The following is a 17,526-nucleotide window of genomic DNA, read 5'->3' on the forward strand; positions in this document are numbered from 1 at the left end:
ATAATTAAACAAAAGTTTACTTTCCTGAAAAAATCCGAGTTCTGAAAGTGTCTCAGAGCGTACTTTAGATAGAATTCGCAAAATAATACAAAATCAAAAAGTAAATCTCTCGTGACTGGCAAAATGGCGTCAAATGGGTGTAGAAGTGAGATGTTCCAACGCCCCCGGCCTAAAGTTTGGGTGATTAAGCGAGAACAAAGTGACGCTCCGTTTGCCAGAGGAATTTTAGATAATTGAAGTGATCGCATCTCTATTAATTATTTGGAATCCGAGAATTTTAATATTAAATATTTTTCGTATAATATTCATTTTATCATTGCAAGGAAAATATAAATAAAATTTTACTCTAAATTACTTTTTCATTAGTCACAAAATAATCCAGGGATGCCAGTGATCACAAAATTAATGAAAACTGGCTTATCTAACTGGCTGTGGGAAAAATATTATTTTCAAAAACACAAACATGCCCCCCTCCAAATTAACAATAATTATTAATACAATTCAAAAATTCACAACAAATTAAATTAACAGTTAAAGATTTGAGTAGGTGCCAACGGTATGCTTGAAGACTGTAGTATTCAACATGTCAATAGACTAACTATGCTAAAGGGGTTTTTGGTTTAATTGCCTTTTTAAAGCGACTGATAATTTCGTTTTGAGTTTATCTCACATTTTTATTATAATATGTTTATTTGTTAAAAATTTATTTCTTAAAACCATGCACACTGAAGTATATTATGAGCTTCCAGATCGTTAGAGCTGCACATCTATTCTATACACAAGATTGCTATTGGCAGCTATCGAGGGTAGTTTTTCATATATTTTTATCGAAGTATTATAATTGTTACAATAAATTAGCCGTCTAAAATTTAGCACTCCCAGGAGAGGTGCTGTTAAAACATATCACTTATTGTAAGTTATTGTATATTAAGTGCTGATACTTCAATAGAACACTACCCTCGATAGCTGCCGATAGAGGCCGAGAGCAGTTTTGTGTATGGAAAAGATGTGCTGGCTTAGTAACTGGCTGTGTGAAAAAAATATTATTTTCAATAACACAGACATGGACCCTTCCAATCCAAACGCCCCGCACCACACTGGGTCTTAATCGAGCGTATCACGAGGCCCTACGTTTGGGTGTGAAGCATCAGCAATCGTTTACACCTGAGAATCTCTCAGGAGCATATACCCACGACTAAGATCGCCACGCTCTCAAGTGAGCCTTGACTGAGTAACTAAAAGACGTAATTTTATATAACAAAAAGTTCCATATGAGAGAGAGAGGCACGGAGAATATAAAGAGAAATAAATTAATTTAATGATATATTATATAAAAAATATTATTATTAAAAAAAACAAAAAAACAAAAATCTGTTAACAAAACCCTCTACTTTGTGGAGGCCCATATGATCCTATTAGAATCGGACATGGTCGGAAAAAATATAAGATACTATAAACAAATCTAAAACAATACGGACAAACAAAAGGTTTTCACGCCCGCAATAAGACGCCGCATTTTTTTTTAATGCAATATAATTGGCTTTTGTGGCGACCAGATCAGACGGCCAGTTGCGCCCAACAGCTGGTTGGACCAATTTAAGTATCTCTTCCCTCTCGGTGCACATTCTCGAACATTCCCAGAGGATCTGGTTTGCATCCTGTTGTTTTACTCCACATGGACATGTTGGCCGGGTAACAAGTCCAGGCTCGTAGAGGTTGGCAGCGAATCCACTATCGCCTGCCAAAAACTGACTGGTGTAGTGATCAATTTAGTTATCTCCACGTTACGTCTGTACCATAATAATATGCATTAAGCTTGTGACGTAGTTATGTATAACGTGGCTTCACTATTTGAGGGCAGTCGGCGCGCTTTGTTATACTAGCTAAGGGTTTATCGCCTGACCTTCATAAAATATCCTGCTTCAAAACCTTGGTCCATGTAGATGGTTTTTACATTTCTATCTTATTACTTTGTTCTGTGGGCAAGCGTCTACGATGTGAATATAAACAATAGTGTGCAAAGCCTGAACAAAAACGAGCCATACGTGCGAGTGAGTAAGCATTCGGCATACTTATATCTTATGCGTTAGAGTAAGATAGATTTTCTACCGCTGAATTTAAAAAATTTGAAAACGTCGCCGGATAAAATGATTGGCTGATTACATGCATTTAAAAACTGCGAGCGCGTGTTGCTGAAATTTATTGTTTTTGTATTAAATATAAAGTTAGTGGTAATTATTTTTAGTTATTTTAATAGATTATTATTAATATCGACTGTTTTTAGGAAAAAGGGCGTAACCCTCGATTTTTCGAAAAGTGCTTTTATTAGATATTAACAATTTATACAACTAAATACACGTTCTATAAAAGGGAAGTAGGCCGCAAATGCTGATTTATTATCTAAATTCAGGTTTTAATTGAGCTTTGATTAAGTTTTAATTTAAGGAAAAAAGCATTTACCCTCAATTTTAATGATTTTCTGTAATAACTTCTTTAATTGTTAGTAGATCAAAAAGATATTACACCAAATCATCAATCATCATGCACCCAATGTCTGTGACTATTTTTTTTATTATTATTAAACCAAAATCATTCAAAAAACGTTTTTTGCCTCTCTTGTAAAATTTGTTCTGTGTGGGTTACGCCCTTTTTCCTAAAAACGGTCGAATGGTAAAGTATGTTGTGTTTAAATTTGGTAGTCGTACTGAGAAGCAATACGATGGTTTAACGTTTCATAGTGAAGTTGGTAATAATAAAATCGTTGTTCTACTGCGCATTAAATACGCTAGAGACACGGCTTCATTTTACCTAAAAATAGGCTCTCTCCATATATCATTATTCTGAGATAGTGTATGATTTCTTAAACATTATTTTTCGTCAACTAATTAATATATAAGTACGTATCTATTATGGTTTTTTTTATTAAATACTATTTTCGTGTTCTTTATTTATATGTTTTACAAATAGTTTCTGTGTGATTTTATAAAATAAATAATATAAGAAATAAACACATTTGTGTGTAGATATATATATTTTCCTTTATTTAAAACTTATTGTCATCGTATCTCAGATTACATAACAGTTTGTGATAAAATGTTACAACAATTATTATTAATATAAATGGATAATACATGTTCATTGCTTTATATACACTTACAATATACACTCGAGTATATTATATACCTAATAATATAACGATTACAATAGTATTATTCTTTCATTATATATTAATTATTTTACAATACTTAATAATATTAATACTAAGTTATTTCATAATAAAAAAAAACAATTTTTAGATTATCTATGTATATTATCTATAGTCTATATTATATTTTATTCAACATTGCAGTTAAAACAAAAGGAAAATATTGTTTATTCATTTGAATATTTAAATAAGCAACGTTAGTTAAAAAATACCTATCTACATATTAACGGAATTATCTAAAAATAATATTTATTTAAATAATTTTGGGCACGCACTAAACAGTATTTAGTATAGGCATAATATACGTCACCCTGGACCACATACTAATTATAATGTTCACAAGCGGAAAATACGAGTTTCCACTAAGTGGATGTAATATTAACTGATTTTCTACAAATAATATTCGTTAGCCATTCGTCGACCCAATCTATTGAGTCCTTAAATAAGTAAGTATAAAAAATTTAAATATTTTTTGATCAGTCGCAGGTTCGAATTAACTTCGGGTTAACTAGACCAATGTCAATATACCTTCTAAGATTTTTATAACTATGAAGATATAGAATAGGTATTGTCAACACTCTTCTGTCTAACATTATTACAAAATTCGTAATGATTTTTTATATTAGGCATAGTTGTGTAAAAAAAGTAACAATAAAGATGAGTGAATTAGTTGCAAAGCCTCCTTACATCTAATTGTTCATAATAGTTTCATTTTAAAGTGCATTTATTATTATATGTATTAGTTTATTATCTATTAAATCCAGCCCAAGGCCTGAATAAAAAGTAATCATAAGTGCGAGAGAGAAAGAATTCGGCAAATGTATAATCTCCGCAGTCTGCATTAGAGTGAAATAGAAGAAAGAATTGGTTTTTAGGACGTGAATCCAGTAAATATTAATTTGATGGATGCTCTTAGAACAAACACAATGAGTAAGTATTGCTGGCATGTTTTTGTGCAAGATATAAGTTAGTGGTAAATATTTTTTTTCACGCTCACGATGGCCAAGCGGCTTAAACGTTAGCTTATAATTTTGTGGATCTCAGGTTTAAATCTGTGGTCTGGAAAATACACATATTGTTTATCAATTAGTGCTTAGAGTCAGAGTATAGACTGAATATGTTTCGTAGGTGACTAATATCCATTTATCGTAAAAACAAAAATCTGTTTACAAACCTCCACTCCATGGGGAACCATATATGGAAAGGACATGGTCAATAGAATTTTTTTAAACTTTAGTATAAAATATGACTTAGCTATGATGTGTTTAATAATGTGGTGGCTGTACGAAGAAGCAATATGATGGTATAACGTTTCACTGGTTAATAATAATACAATGAGGTTGTAGGTACTGTGCGTTATATACAAATAAAATGGTCGTACATATAGCCGGAGAATACCCCCTCTATTAAGTAGTATTGCTCTGACATAAATCGAGTGCTTATAGTCAGACAACGTTATCTACAAAAAATGTTTTTTTTTTTTTTTTTGAGATAACGTTATTTTACATTTACGGCTACATGATAGTCAAACAACGTTATGTAATTTTTTTCTAATTTCTTATTAAATCGTCAGTAAAGTTTAACGCTAACTACATAAGTAACCCTTGTTTTCATATTTTTTAAAAACTATCCCTATAAATTTTAACATCATCATAAGCAAGATAAATACACAATACACAATAAATTATAAAATATTAACATTAGGTTTTCAATAAACATTTCCCTTGTTGAGTAACAAGAATCTAAAATAACGATTTTGGGCTCTCCTGTAAAGTTGCACTTTTGTAGATAGTGTTGTTTGACACTAAGCCCTCGAAATTAGGTTGAAGACAATTAGAATGTCTGTCACATCAACTAGATTAATTATCCAGGTTAGCTGATATTATTTATTTTTTTTGAAAATATTAAGACTAATGAGGCATCCGGGTTTTTGTGTATATCTCGGAATAAATATATAATATGTAAGCAACTGACTTTGCAACTAGTACCCTCGATTATTGATTTTTTTTAAATCGACTTTTCCAATTCAACGCAGCATTTCAACTGCTTAATCTGCAAACCAACTAACTGCACTTTTGACCAAAAATGAGATTTTGATGACATTTTGTTATAAAGCATGTTTTCAATGATCCCAGAAAAATTGAGATTCCTAAACCAATAAATAAATGCGTTATCCGTTCTTAACAATGCAGGTGCCAAATTTCCAATATGATAAATAATTATTGAACGACTCCGCTATTTATATAAATTCTATTTATATATAAAAGGGAAGCTAAAATAGTGTTTTAATTATTCATAGTGTATGTAGCATATTTTTAAAGTGTATTTTTTTGAAATTGTTAAATTCCGCTCTATTAAATTTTTTCTCCTTCCTGTGGGTCTATTCTATACTTATCGAACACTAAAGTGATAAATAGTATCAAACTTAGGGTAGGTTTGTATCAAAGTATTAGCACTTATTGTAACAATTACACGAAGTTGGTTTTTATTGTTGCAATAAGTGCGATATTTTAACTGCAGCAAGATAGGTGCTGTTAAAATATAGCACTTATTGCATCAATAAAAACCAGCTTCGTGTAATTGTTACAATAAGTGCTAATATTTTGATACAAACCTACCCTAAGTTTGATAATATTTATCACTTTATCACTTTAGCGGTCGATAAGTATAGAATAGATCCACATAACAATTTTTCCAAATGGAGTTAGCCGGTTTGCAGATTAAACAGTCGATTTGTGAACTGTAACATTTTTTATAATATAAATAATTCCGTTAATAGTTGGGTCATGCTATTAATACAAAATTATAATATAAATAATTGTACAATTTTATTATTTTAATTTTATTCACACATTTTCACCTTTTAACTTTTGTCAATCAAACGAGTTTGATAAACAATTAATTACATAATAATAATATGTTTGTGACAATACATTTTTTTCAATTAAACAATTTATTTTCGTTGAATGATACATATTACACGAAAAAGGTATATTTAACATGTTTTTTTCAAATTATTAATATTCTGAAGATAGTGGTGTAGAAAAAAATAATGTGTATTTCGTAAAATGATATTTTTTTTATTTAAGTATTCAAATATGTTATGATATTTTTGTTAAGATATGTGTTATTGTAAGAATATTGTTGTCCAAAATAATCAAGTAGTCATTTATAAGATTGAATTGTGTATAATGTCATACGTTATTATAGATAATTTATGATTGTGTCAACTTTTTAGGGTACCATCAGAAATACAAAAAGATCTAGTGACTAAAATGAATTGATATGACATTATGATAAAACCACAAATCATCTGTTTGTAAAATAGTAAAAAAAGGTCTAAAAAATACGTATGACTTTTTTATGTTGATAAATTTATTTATATAAAACCATCAAAATAATATAAGATTTTTGTATGATTGTATCCTGTATTTTCACATTATACAGGGTGCCTGGATGCTAGATGTGTATATATTATTACAAGCACAAGAAATATGTGAAATTACATCATACCATGACACCCAATGATAGTAGTGTAACGGAACAGTAAAATGTAGTTATTAATAATTACAAGATAAAAAGAACTTTTTATATACCACGTTTTTAAATTTTTGTTGAATCATATAAACTTGACAATTCTATGTATTAATAAAAACTTTTTATTGTACTTCATAGAAATACTGAATAAATATTATAGAATACAGAAATGTCATTTCATATTGATTTCCATAGTAACGTATGTATATATTAATAATTTAGTTGTTAGGACCCACTTAGCAACCAATAATAGTGAGTAGTAAAAATTACTTTTAACGAATTTTTTCCAAAACATACAAAACAGAATTAACAGAAAATGAATTCAATTCTGCTTAAAGATGGCCAAAAGTATTGAAAGAATGCATTGTCGTCGTGTTCTATTATATTCTAAAAGTTTCAAATGTCTAGCTAGTCGGGAAGTTAGTTAAAAATCTTTGACAAACAAGAAAAAAATTGTACTGCACAAGAAAAAATCTGTACCGGACAAACAAGAATACGAGCTAATAAAAACGTGGTAATAAAAGTGAAACAATTGCATATACTCAAACTTCAACCTAAAAAAAAATCTCATTAAAATAATATTATGAACTCACCGGAAATCGCCGAACCTAGAGCCCTCGGATGAAAAACCAACGCCTTACGTACTGGGCTACAAGGGCAGTTACAATACGTACCCTTTTATTCATATCCAAAAACAATGCAATTATTGTTTGGCCGTTCATATTCTAAATAATTATATTGATATTAAATTGTACCTATAATATATAAAAATAATAAACTGTTTTCGTTGTCAGTTTGTATTTGCCATTGGTGAGTGTGCATAGTGCCTGAATAGGCAAAACAACGCTCACAAAAATTACTTAAATGGAACTATACAAAACTCAAAACAATTTGAATTTAAATTTATATCGATAGTGTTCATTTTATAAATAACGTATGTTTTTTTATTTATTTAAATGATTTATAGCTGTTTAAAAAAATGGATTTTTATAATAATATTATATTATTTGTATTGTGTACCATAAAGTCAATATATGCAGTGATTTGCAGTTACTGACCAGTGTTAGAAGAAAAAATAAATGGTTACATCATTATGGTTTAACATAAAAAAAAAATTCATTTATTTATTGTCATTTAAATATTTCTTAAAATTAAACCTAAAGTTAATGGGAATATATTTAAAAAACGGAAGACATTTTTTTGTATATACATCACAGAAACCTTAAAATTTCTTATAACTATTTTTTTTAAAACGACAACAATATAAATTATTTATATTTTTGGATTATTGATATTTTGATAATAATCCGTAATTCTATAAAATATCACATTGTAAATGGTGTATTTTCAATAAAACTTATTGTCTGTTAAACAAATCATTTACATATTGTGTAAGGGATAACAATTTCCTAATCTCGTTAATTACTATGTATATTTACACTAAAGCCCAGTATGCACAGTCACGTTAAAGCAACGTTTATGAACAAGTCAATTTAACCTTACCTTTACCATGCTAATAAATGCCATCCGTTTTGGTGATGCCACCTTGGGTTACCATACGAGATTGACAACATTACAGTGAGTAAAAAGGAAATGCCTATTTTGGCAACATAAATACGTCTAATAAAGTTTCATGTTTTATATATAAAATGATCAAAAAAGCATCAAAACTTAATTGTAATAACACGAGTATTTCTATACATTCTTACCGGCTCATCCATTACTTTTATATGTATGTCCATGGTCCCATAAGTGGGGGCTGACAAGGCTTTAGCCTGGAGGCTCGGGCTCAGGAGGGGTCCGGCGATGCGAGTCGACCAGATAAGTGAGATAAACACACCAGAATTTGTTTTAATAATAAAAAAATGGCGCCTTTCCGTCAATAATATTTTCATTTGTGTATCGATACTCGGCAACCCACGCACCACTACCAACGCACTGGAAGTTATATTTCACGAGAAATAGTTTCTAGTCACCCAATCAATACATGGTAAATAATGAAATTCCAACGTAATAATGTAACGTCTCCTAAAATATTATGAAATAATAATAGTGTATATTCGCATATAAAATTTATATAATATACGTTAATAGTGCCGCTTTGTAATATATACAAAAACATAGGTACTCGTAAGTAATACTTATTCCATGTATTCTGGCATTTTTTGAGCTATCTCATTCAAAATATAATACAAAGTATAAAATAACTCATTTATAACTGCTTAAGTGTGTACTATTATTTTTTAGTTTGATCAACAGTCTTTTCCACCACAATATAAATAGGTAAAATACGGTAAGTCCATTTTGACAACTTTACAACAGAGAAAAATATTTTTTTGTTACGCGTTTATTTATTTTTTAATTTTTTAAACCATGTCCCATCCTAGAAAGATCGTATTATGGACATCCGCAGAGTGGAGGTTCTATTAAGATATTTTTACGAGAAATGTAAGTAAGCCACTTGCTCAATCTATTACGTCCATACTCTGGGTCAAAACACAATTTGAAAAACAACATTTAATTTTTTCCGCCAAATTTCACGACTCTATATTACGACTATATTACAGATCGACCATCGTGGGTGTTATTTTTGGTAGATAATAAATACAATTTAAGAATAATGGAACAACTGGGTGCCAGGACAATTGGGCGCCGAACTGTCATATGAAATAAATAGACGTTCGTTACGATTTTATACAGAAAGTAGACGAGGAATTTTAATCAGTTTCTATCTACTACTAAGTAGTTTTAATTCATTTTTCTATTAATATAATGTTTTTTTATTGCGGATTGAGAATTATCATGCCTGAGGATATAAATAAAAGAACTTTCTTTTCATTGGTACGTAAACATAATAATATGCACAATTAGGTATATCATTATTTACGTGTGCATATTTAAATTCTCACAATGTATTAAATAATAATATAATAATTTAAATATACATAATAATTTAAAATGTATATTTTAAAAGTACGTATAATTCACGAAAGTCTATTCATTTTCGAATTTCATTCGATTGTGCGGCGCCCAGTTGTCCCAGCGCCAAATTGTCTTAGAAATTTAAAGTACCTAACTACCAACATATTTTTCTAATATAATATATTTTTCTTGTGTTCTTTTTAGCTGTCAAAATATTTTTAGTTTATTTAATGCTGTTTTTAAAATTTACCTCCAAATAAATTTTATTAATTTTCTTTATTATTAAAAACATTATCAGTTGTTTACTATTATTTTATCATGATATTGATAAAGAAAAATTAACTTTACTTATTTTCACCAAATTTGGACTCACCGTAGCCTCTCACGTACAGTGCTTATCTTTAACGGAACTCTGCACTGGGCCTCTAATATTGTAGAATTTTTTATGATATTTTTTGGTTAACTTTATTTACTAGGTCCTTAATCGATTTTTTTATAAAATATTATTTTGAAATATTCACCTACAACAATATTTTATATAAATCTAAGATTTTCATATGAAAAGTCATTTCATTACCCCGACTGTTTCTGTTGAGTATGGTAATATTACATACCTACTTAATATTTTATAGTACAATTATTGGTAAATGTTTTAATTCACCTAAAATATAATAATATAAACTCAGCCACATTTTGACTTGTAGATTAAATTACATTGTAGGTACAATAAATATGGTTATTGATGACAAAATACAAATAATTGCCAAAAAATAAATTTCGTATGTATTTGTTAAATAGCCCGACGATATGTCCAATAATAATTATCATGCTTTGCTTAATATCACGAATTGTACTATCTTCCGTAACCTAGGAAAAAAACTTAGTAGACTGTATGTAGTTTGTGACAAAACGTTTTCAAGTATATTTCTATGGATACAACTAATCGTTTTGCTCACATATTGTGTGAGATGCAGTCCGTAACGTGTTTTTTACAACGTTATAATGCGTTGGGCTATTTAACAAGTATCGTATAATATATTGTGGCCACACTGTGCGATATAGTATAGAATATAACTAAATTTGGTATTTTTGTATTATAATAAGCCTTACTTGCTGTCGCTTTAAAAATGGCGTAGATCCAGGTCTACTGTGTAACAAATTATAACCATAAAGCTAGTTTTTTTGACTTGGTGATAAATATTATATTAATGTCATTAATAATTAATGGGAGAGAAATGGGAAGTTCTACATAGCACAAAAACTCGAAAACTACAGAACTTAGAGAAAAAGTGTATAGGTAGTTTTCCTCAGTTTATTATCAAAGGAAAGATCAACGTTTTACGAGACAGAGGAAGATGATTCTTGGTTTTGTACAGCTCTACCAATCTGTTTCGTGAACGCAGCCATTTTTCCGTTTCCGCAATATCACACAGTGTGGCCAGGCCTTTACTACTTATATATGAGAACTGTATTTACTTACACTACTTTTTATTAAAATGATATAGGTTCTTATTAATGATTATTAAATTTGTTTTAAACACATAATTCATTTATTGTCATTATTTATTTAGACTTTTAAACATTACCTATACAATTTCTAAATATTCAGTTATATTATATGCCTAATATAAATTATATATTACATAACGTAAACAATTCAATTTACAGATTTTTATCAGTCAACATAAAGTTTTTCATTACATATTATTATATATGTATGTCGTAGTAATATATCATATTCGAGCTTTTCTAAGATTGTAATCGTAGCTTCGTAATATTATTTATTCAATTGGAAGCGACTTCACTCTTCTCAGGAACATGATATTATTATTGTCTGATCTTTATATACGTTATAAATTTTCCTTTTATTTTATTTACTATTTTATCTGTAGTAGGTATCGGAGAGCCAGTGTATTTTAACTTAACAAAGAACATATTCGGGAAAACTTAATTTAAGATCTTTTAGGCTTCGTGGTTATTTTTTTTATGAACATACATAAATTTGAAAACACTTCTGAGAAAATATATTACAACGAATACAAAAAATCTTTTTGAAAAAAGCAAGACACCCGTAGGAATCGAACCTGAATATCTTGAGTATCGCGTCCACGTACATCGCACCCTCGCAACTAAACCGCCACAAGTCCAAATTTACGTGTTTTGAGTTAATTACTACGTTCATTTTCTATCGTTCATAGTATATGTACCGAAAATTTCATATCTCTAAGTCATCAAATTCAAGTCAAAACTTCATTCAATATCTAAACATATTTCAAAAACACAGTACAAAAATGCGAAAGGTAAAAACTCCTCTGATTTTCTCTGTTTGACGTTTTTTTGGATTGTGGCAGTTTAGTTGCGATGGTGCGACATATTCCACTATGCTAAAGGAGTCATACTTAATTACTACAAATTTTAACTATTGGCTTTTTAGTACTCACTGAAGCTCTTCCCAAAAAAAATAGTTAATTAAAAATTATAAACAAGTTCAAGTAAGCTACAAACAAAAAATCTAGAAGTGATCCGTGATATCGGTTGGTAATTAAAGTAATAACTACTTTGATTTAAAATACAAAAGCCGATCGGAAATTAATAGCTCAATTTGGGAAGCGCTTCAGTGAGTATTTAAAGGCCAATAGTTAAAATTTGTCGTAATTAAGTATGACTCATTTAGCATAGTGGACTATGTGCGTGGGTGCGATACCCAAGAGATGCATGTTCGATCCATGAAAGATTTTTTGGTACAAGTCGGTGATGCAGCGGCAAACACATTTTGAAAATACCCGATATACTGGATTATTTGTTAGTTTGGGTTAGTTTAGGTTAGATTAGGTTGGGTTAGGTTAACCTAACAAATAGTCCAGTATATCGCCTATTTTTTAAATGTGTTTGCCGCTGTATTCCACATAACCGACTTGTACCAAATATGTACTTCGTTAATTATTAGTTCCTATACATCTGTACTGAACTTATTTTTTGTAACTTTCACGAAAGTGACACTGGCTCTGATGTGTAGAAAGAATAGTTATTCTACTTTACTGTAATATTCATGAATAAATAAACAAAAATACATTACATAAAATAACATTATCCATATATGTGTATAGTACATAATTATTAATTATCCAATAACAAGTATTGATCATAAATTCTATAAACTTATGTACTTTAAATTAAAATAAGAACAATAATTATTAAAGCTCCCTTAAGATTAAGAATATTCAAAAAGCTCGTATCAAAGCTCAGAGTCGCAGAATTACTATGCACCCTCCACTGAGGCTTCGACGTAGGCTTAATCACCTTGTCTTTCCTCTCCCCGTGACCTTGACCAGATATATCCATGTCTCCGTCCTTCGTTTCAAGGTCATCCGGCGGGAGGATGTGATTAGTGAGCTTTTTATCGGGCTGTTTGCCAGCTTTGGTGGGAAGCTTTTTGCGAGTTTTCTGCGTGTTGGTGGTTGTGGTGATTTCCGTGGTGGTTGGTGCTTCCGTAGTTGTGGTCGTCGTTGTTGTTGTCGTTGTTGTGGTTTTTGGTGGAAGGATTATTTCTGTGAAAGACAAACATTTATGAAATATGTCATTTTATACTATAAAAGATAACAAAACGATCTTTGAATATTTTCTTGTGTCTGTTGAAAGCTAAGATCGGCTCTGGTCTGTTGAATTTGCTGTGTTAAGCCTATCGACTACTGCAAAAATTAGGTTTCAAAATGATACGATAATTTCTTATATACAACTTGACAACAGTAGCAAACGTTTACCATAGGTCTTAAATTTGAATTTTTTTAATTCGAAATTATGTTAATATAATCGTAATGCATTACAGCTACTGAAGCTATTTTTTTTAATTCTTAGTCGTTCTTTTATTTTTGAGGGATGAGATTCCTCGAATTTAAGAAAGTTTAATTCTTGAGAATCGGAATTTGGTTTATTAATATCTTGAGAAATTTTGGTTTAAGGTAGTATGGCAGCACATTTTTGTGATTGTTTTCAATGTTCTTCAATGTTAATCAATGTCTGGGGGTTTTTTTTATATAATACTGATAATAAATTCTTGGGTAATTATCGATTCTCAATATTAATTTCTCAAGAAATGAAAATCTCGAAATTTATGGAAGAAAATATTCTTATTATTTATTGAGAAATCTCCATAATAATAATTGTAAATATTTTTTTTACAAAAATCTATGTTATTCTTTTGATCAGTATTGTACTAACTGTTCAAATACGTAATTATTAATAAATGACAGTTATTTAAAAAAAAAATACAGATAGTAGGAGTATAGAAACATGCAGAAGATATTTGTTCCAATCTTCGATGAGATCTGGCAAGGTCGCTACAATTATGAGGTGTACAAGTTTTTTGATGAGCCTGCTATCTGATATTTTTTTTTAATGCAACACCTGTAATGAACCAACAACTTGACATACATGTTAAGCACTGGGAAAGCGCATCACGTTAACTGTCCAAAACGAAAACGGAGTAATATACAACATGTTGGAGAAATACAAAAGCCATGATTGTGTCAGAGTAGTTTTGTGGCGGAGCCTAGGATGTGTAAAATATTGATGATTGGCATCTTCGACTACAGAAAAATATGAGAGAATAGTCTCAAATGGGATAGACAACTGAAAGACATCAGGACCCAATGCAGGCTCTTGCACCATATTATACGAGTGTGTTTGTGTGTGTAAATAATATTTTAAAATGATTAAATATTCCAGTAGAAGATTAATATTATGATAAATAAATAAAATTACATTAAATGTGTAAAAGTCATCGCTACCACAACTTTGCTAAAATAGTAATCTGTACCATGGAGCTGAAAGTCTGGAAGTCACATATTCAATATTTTGCAGGAGAGCAGTTTTAACATAGTTTATCAGCTAATCTAGTTAAAATACTAACTCGCGTTTGGATTAAAACTCCGTATGTGGCACTTGGAATAGGGGGCAAATGGCTTGAATGAAATTGAACATCCACTCTTTCAGTTCTATAGTATAATATAGGTATTTTGAAAACCATGTCACATTGGACTCCCAAATTTTCAGCATTAAGCGAACGTGAATACACATTTAAATCGGCATAATTAACTAAAAATAATAAAAATGTAACTTCCGCACTTTCAGCTCTAAGCTTAGATTATAGAAAAATATAGATAGAGCGATTGCATGTGTTTGCCCTTCAAAACATGATGAACTTTTTCACGCATTTGCCTCGCCCCCTTCACGCTTCCTCCGCGACCCTTTACTGGGTTATTCGAAAATATGTGTGACAGTGTGCGTGTCGTAGTGTTGCCAGATATCGAATATTTATTCCAATGTTATAATTTTACAAGCGATTTTTTTATAAATTATATTATGGCAACACTGGCGTGTTGGCTATGCACTTGGTAAAACATTACTCACTAAAATCGGCTCATGCGGAGGGCTTGGCTCTAAGGTGTAGTTGTCGTTAACCGTTATCGTAACTCAACTAGTAAATAAAATAGATGAATAAAATAGTGATATTTACCTTGCAGTCTGATGGACCCGTCCATTTGACCAAGTGAGTTTGTCGATGTGCAAGTGTAGCCTCCGAAGTCTCGCTTCTCCAAGTTCTTGATGGTGACATTCATCATCATAGCATAGTCGCCGATCTTAGTTTCTGATATGTCGTACTTCGGGCTTTGCAGTAGTTGTTCACCTAAGGAAAAAAAATAATCGAAATCAGACGATGCATATTAATTTTATAGGAATCAATACACTGAAATAATCCTACAAAACTGTTCATAAAGGTTTGTCAAATTAATCCTATAGATTTTTCAAACGTCATAGCAGACATTTTTTTCTGATTCCCACCAACCAATACGGACATATCTATTCAGTATTGTTTGGAAAACCACAGTCACACAGCTTATACGCTATATATCGTGGGCGTACAGGCAGAAGCCACTAATTCCAAATACACAGTTCTGAAATAATCAATGTTTTATGTTTTTGGTGTTCTTAAAATGGTTGTAAAATCTTTATTTTTTGAGTTCCTCATTACTTTTATTTTTTTATATATTTCATATTATATATTTCGGACATTATGTGAAATTTATGATCAAAGTAATCGACCTATATAGCTTAATATTCGTAATTTAATTGTAAAATTCGAGTTAAATAGTAATTTTTGTAATTTTAAGAATCCAACCTGTCAAAAACGTAAACGTACTGCTGAAAATTTCGATTTTGTGAATCACAGTGTAAATGAAAATCCAGAACAATCAATTACACGTCATTTTCAAGAACTTGGACTTTCTTATGGCACTACATGGAATATTATTCATATGATTTTAATTTTCACTATAAAATACAGTTTTAGGGATCGTCGATGTGAGGCTCCAATGGTGTTGTGACGAGGAGAGATGAGAAGTCGTTGTCGTGATTATGAAGGATGTAAGTTTATTTAAATTGCGTAAGTACATGTGTACAAGTGTTACAATAATGTGAATCATAGCACAGAGCGATGTGCTTCGGTCGAAAACTTACAATCGAATACTTCTCTTTTGGTCAATCATGATGTACTGATCATTTTTTTGTCAACTTATACTTATGTAATAATTAGGCTATTAGCTAAGTGAGAACAGATATACAAAGATTATTGTCGCAGTAATTGATTTACAAAGTTAGCTATAACTTGATACCTACTATGGAAATGCCTAATAATTCAATTTGTAATATTGCCATACAGTTAATGTAAGAACTTTAACCAAATGATCATTTTTTGGTGCGTCGAAATTTTGCTGATTAGGCTTTAGAGCCTGGGTGGCCAACCTTTTCAGCAGCCGGGCCAGATTCTAAAAATGAGATTTCCTACCGGGCCGCAAAACCGATTTTTTTTATAAAACAAAATAAAAAAGAAATATATATTATATATATTAATTAGACTTTTTTTAAATAATAAAAAATAAACCAAATAATAAAAAAATAATGAATTTTAGTGAGAAGTTTGATTTTGTGTGGCAGAACTAAGTGCATCAATATCGATATCGAGTGAGGTTGTTCCTACATGCAAACAGTTTCCAAATGCACATCAGTGATTCGTGTTCTCACTCGGGATTTGATATGCTTCATCCGACTAAAAAGCTGTTCACACGACGTGTAAGTGTTTCAAAATAGCGAAGTCATCATTAGAGCATGTTTGTAAAATTCAGGATTTTTCTCCTTGTCTAAATATGTTTTTTAAAACTCTTCCAAACCAACCTGATGGATTTTATTCTTTAACTGTTCATCGCAACATAATTCACAATGTTCCATTTGTAAATTTCCTGGTAATAAATTCACGTCTACAGAAAATGGCGTAACAAATGCAGCAAAAAGCACACGGTGCTTTTTAAAATCTTGAGCCAATATCAAATCTCAATTTGCAAAATTAACACATCTAGCGGTAGCATTTGATATTATTTTTATTTTCTCACTGCTCCACGAGCTACAAGTTGATACCCAGCGGGCCATATGCGGCCCGCGGGCTGCGGGTTGGCCACCCATGCTTTAGAGCAACTCGAAACAGACCAATAATTATTTCATGTAAAAATCATCTTCAGGGATTCATCTTCAGCAATTTTCGGTTAAATGGATTTGTAAATAAGAACAATAATTGTCGTATTTGGAGTTAATGCAAATCCACATGCTATTATTAAAACGTATTCACACCCACAAAAATTACCAGTTTCGTTTAATTTATGATCTGGAGGTGTAATTGTTCATCATTGTCCACCAAGAAAGAAGAGATCATTGTGTTGTGGATGGAGACGTCGTGATCTGGTGGTTGCACCGATGGATGGAGGAGCGAGTTTTATTTGCAGCGTAAACAGTCGGTACAAGATTATGTTACA

The 17,526-nt window shown here is 30.6% G+C and overlaps 1 protein-coding gene across 1 annotated transcript in view; it reads right to left on the minus strand.

Annotated features, from left to right (window-relative positions):
- Positions 1 to 1,175: 1,175 nt before the first annotated feature.
- The window catches only part of LOC147073118 (lachesin-like), a 178,505-nt gene continuing 162,154 nt past the window's right edge, over positions 1,176 to 17,526 (minus strand). The window contains exons 8-10 of the mRNA XM_085945606.1: positions 15,180 to 15,350; positions 12,965 to 13,212; positions 1,176 to 1,235 (exon numbers count right to left, since the gene is read on the minus strand). Coding sequence (XP_085801732.1) covers positions 1,176 to 1,235; positions 12,965 to 13,212; positions 15,180 to 15,350 — 479 coding nt within the window. The remainder of the gene's footprint in view (positions 1,236 to 12,964; positions 13,213 to 15,179; positions 15,351 to 17,526) is intronic.

Source organism: Rhyacophila brunnea, unplaced genomic scaffold (assembly GCF_057557595.1).
Source record: "Rhyacophila brunnea isolate RB1 unplaced genomic scaffold, BYU_Rbru_1.0 scaffold_18, whole genome shotgun sequence".
In the NCBI taxonomy this organism is placed as follows: Eukaryota; Metazoa; Arthropoda; class Insecta; order Trichoptera; family Rhyacophilidae; genus Rhyacophila; species Rhyacophila brunnea.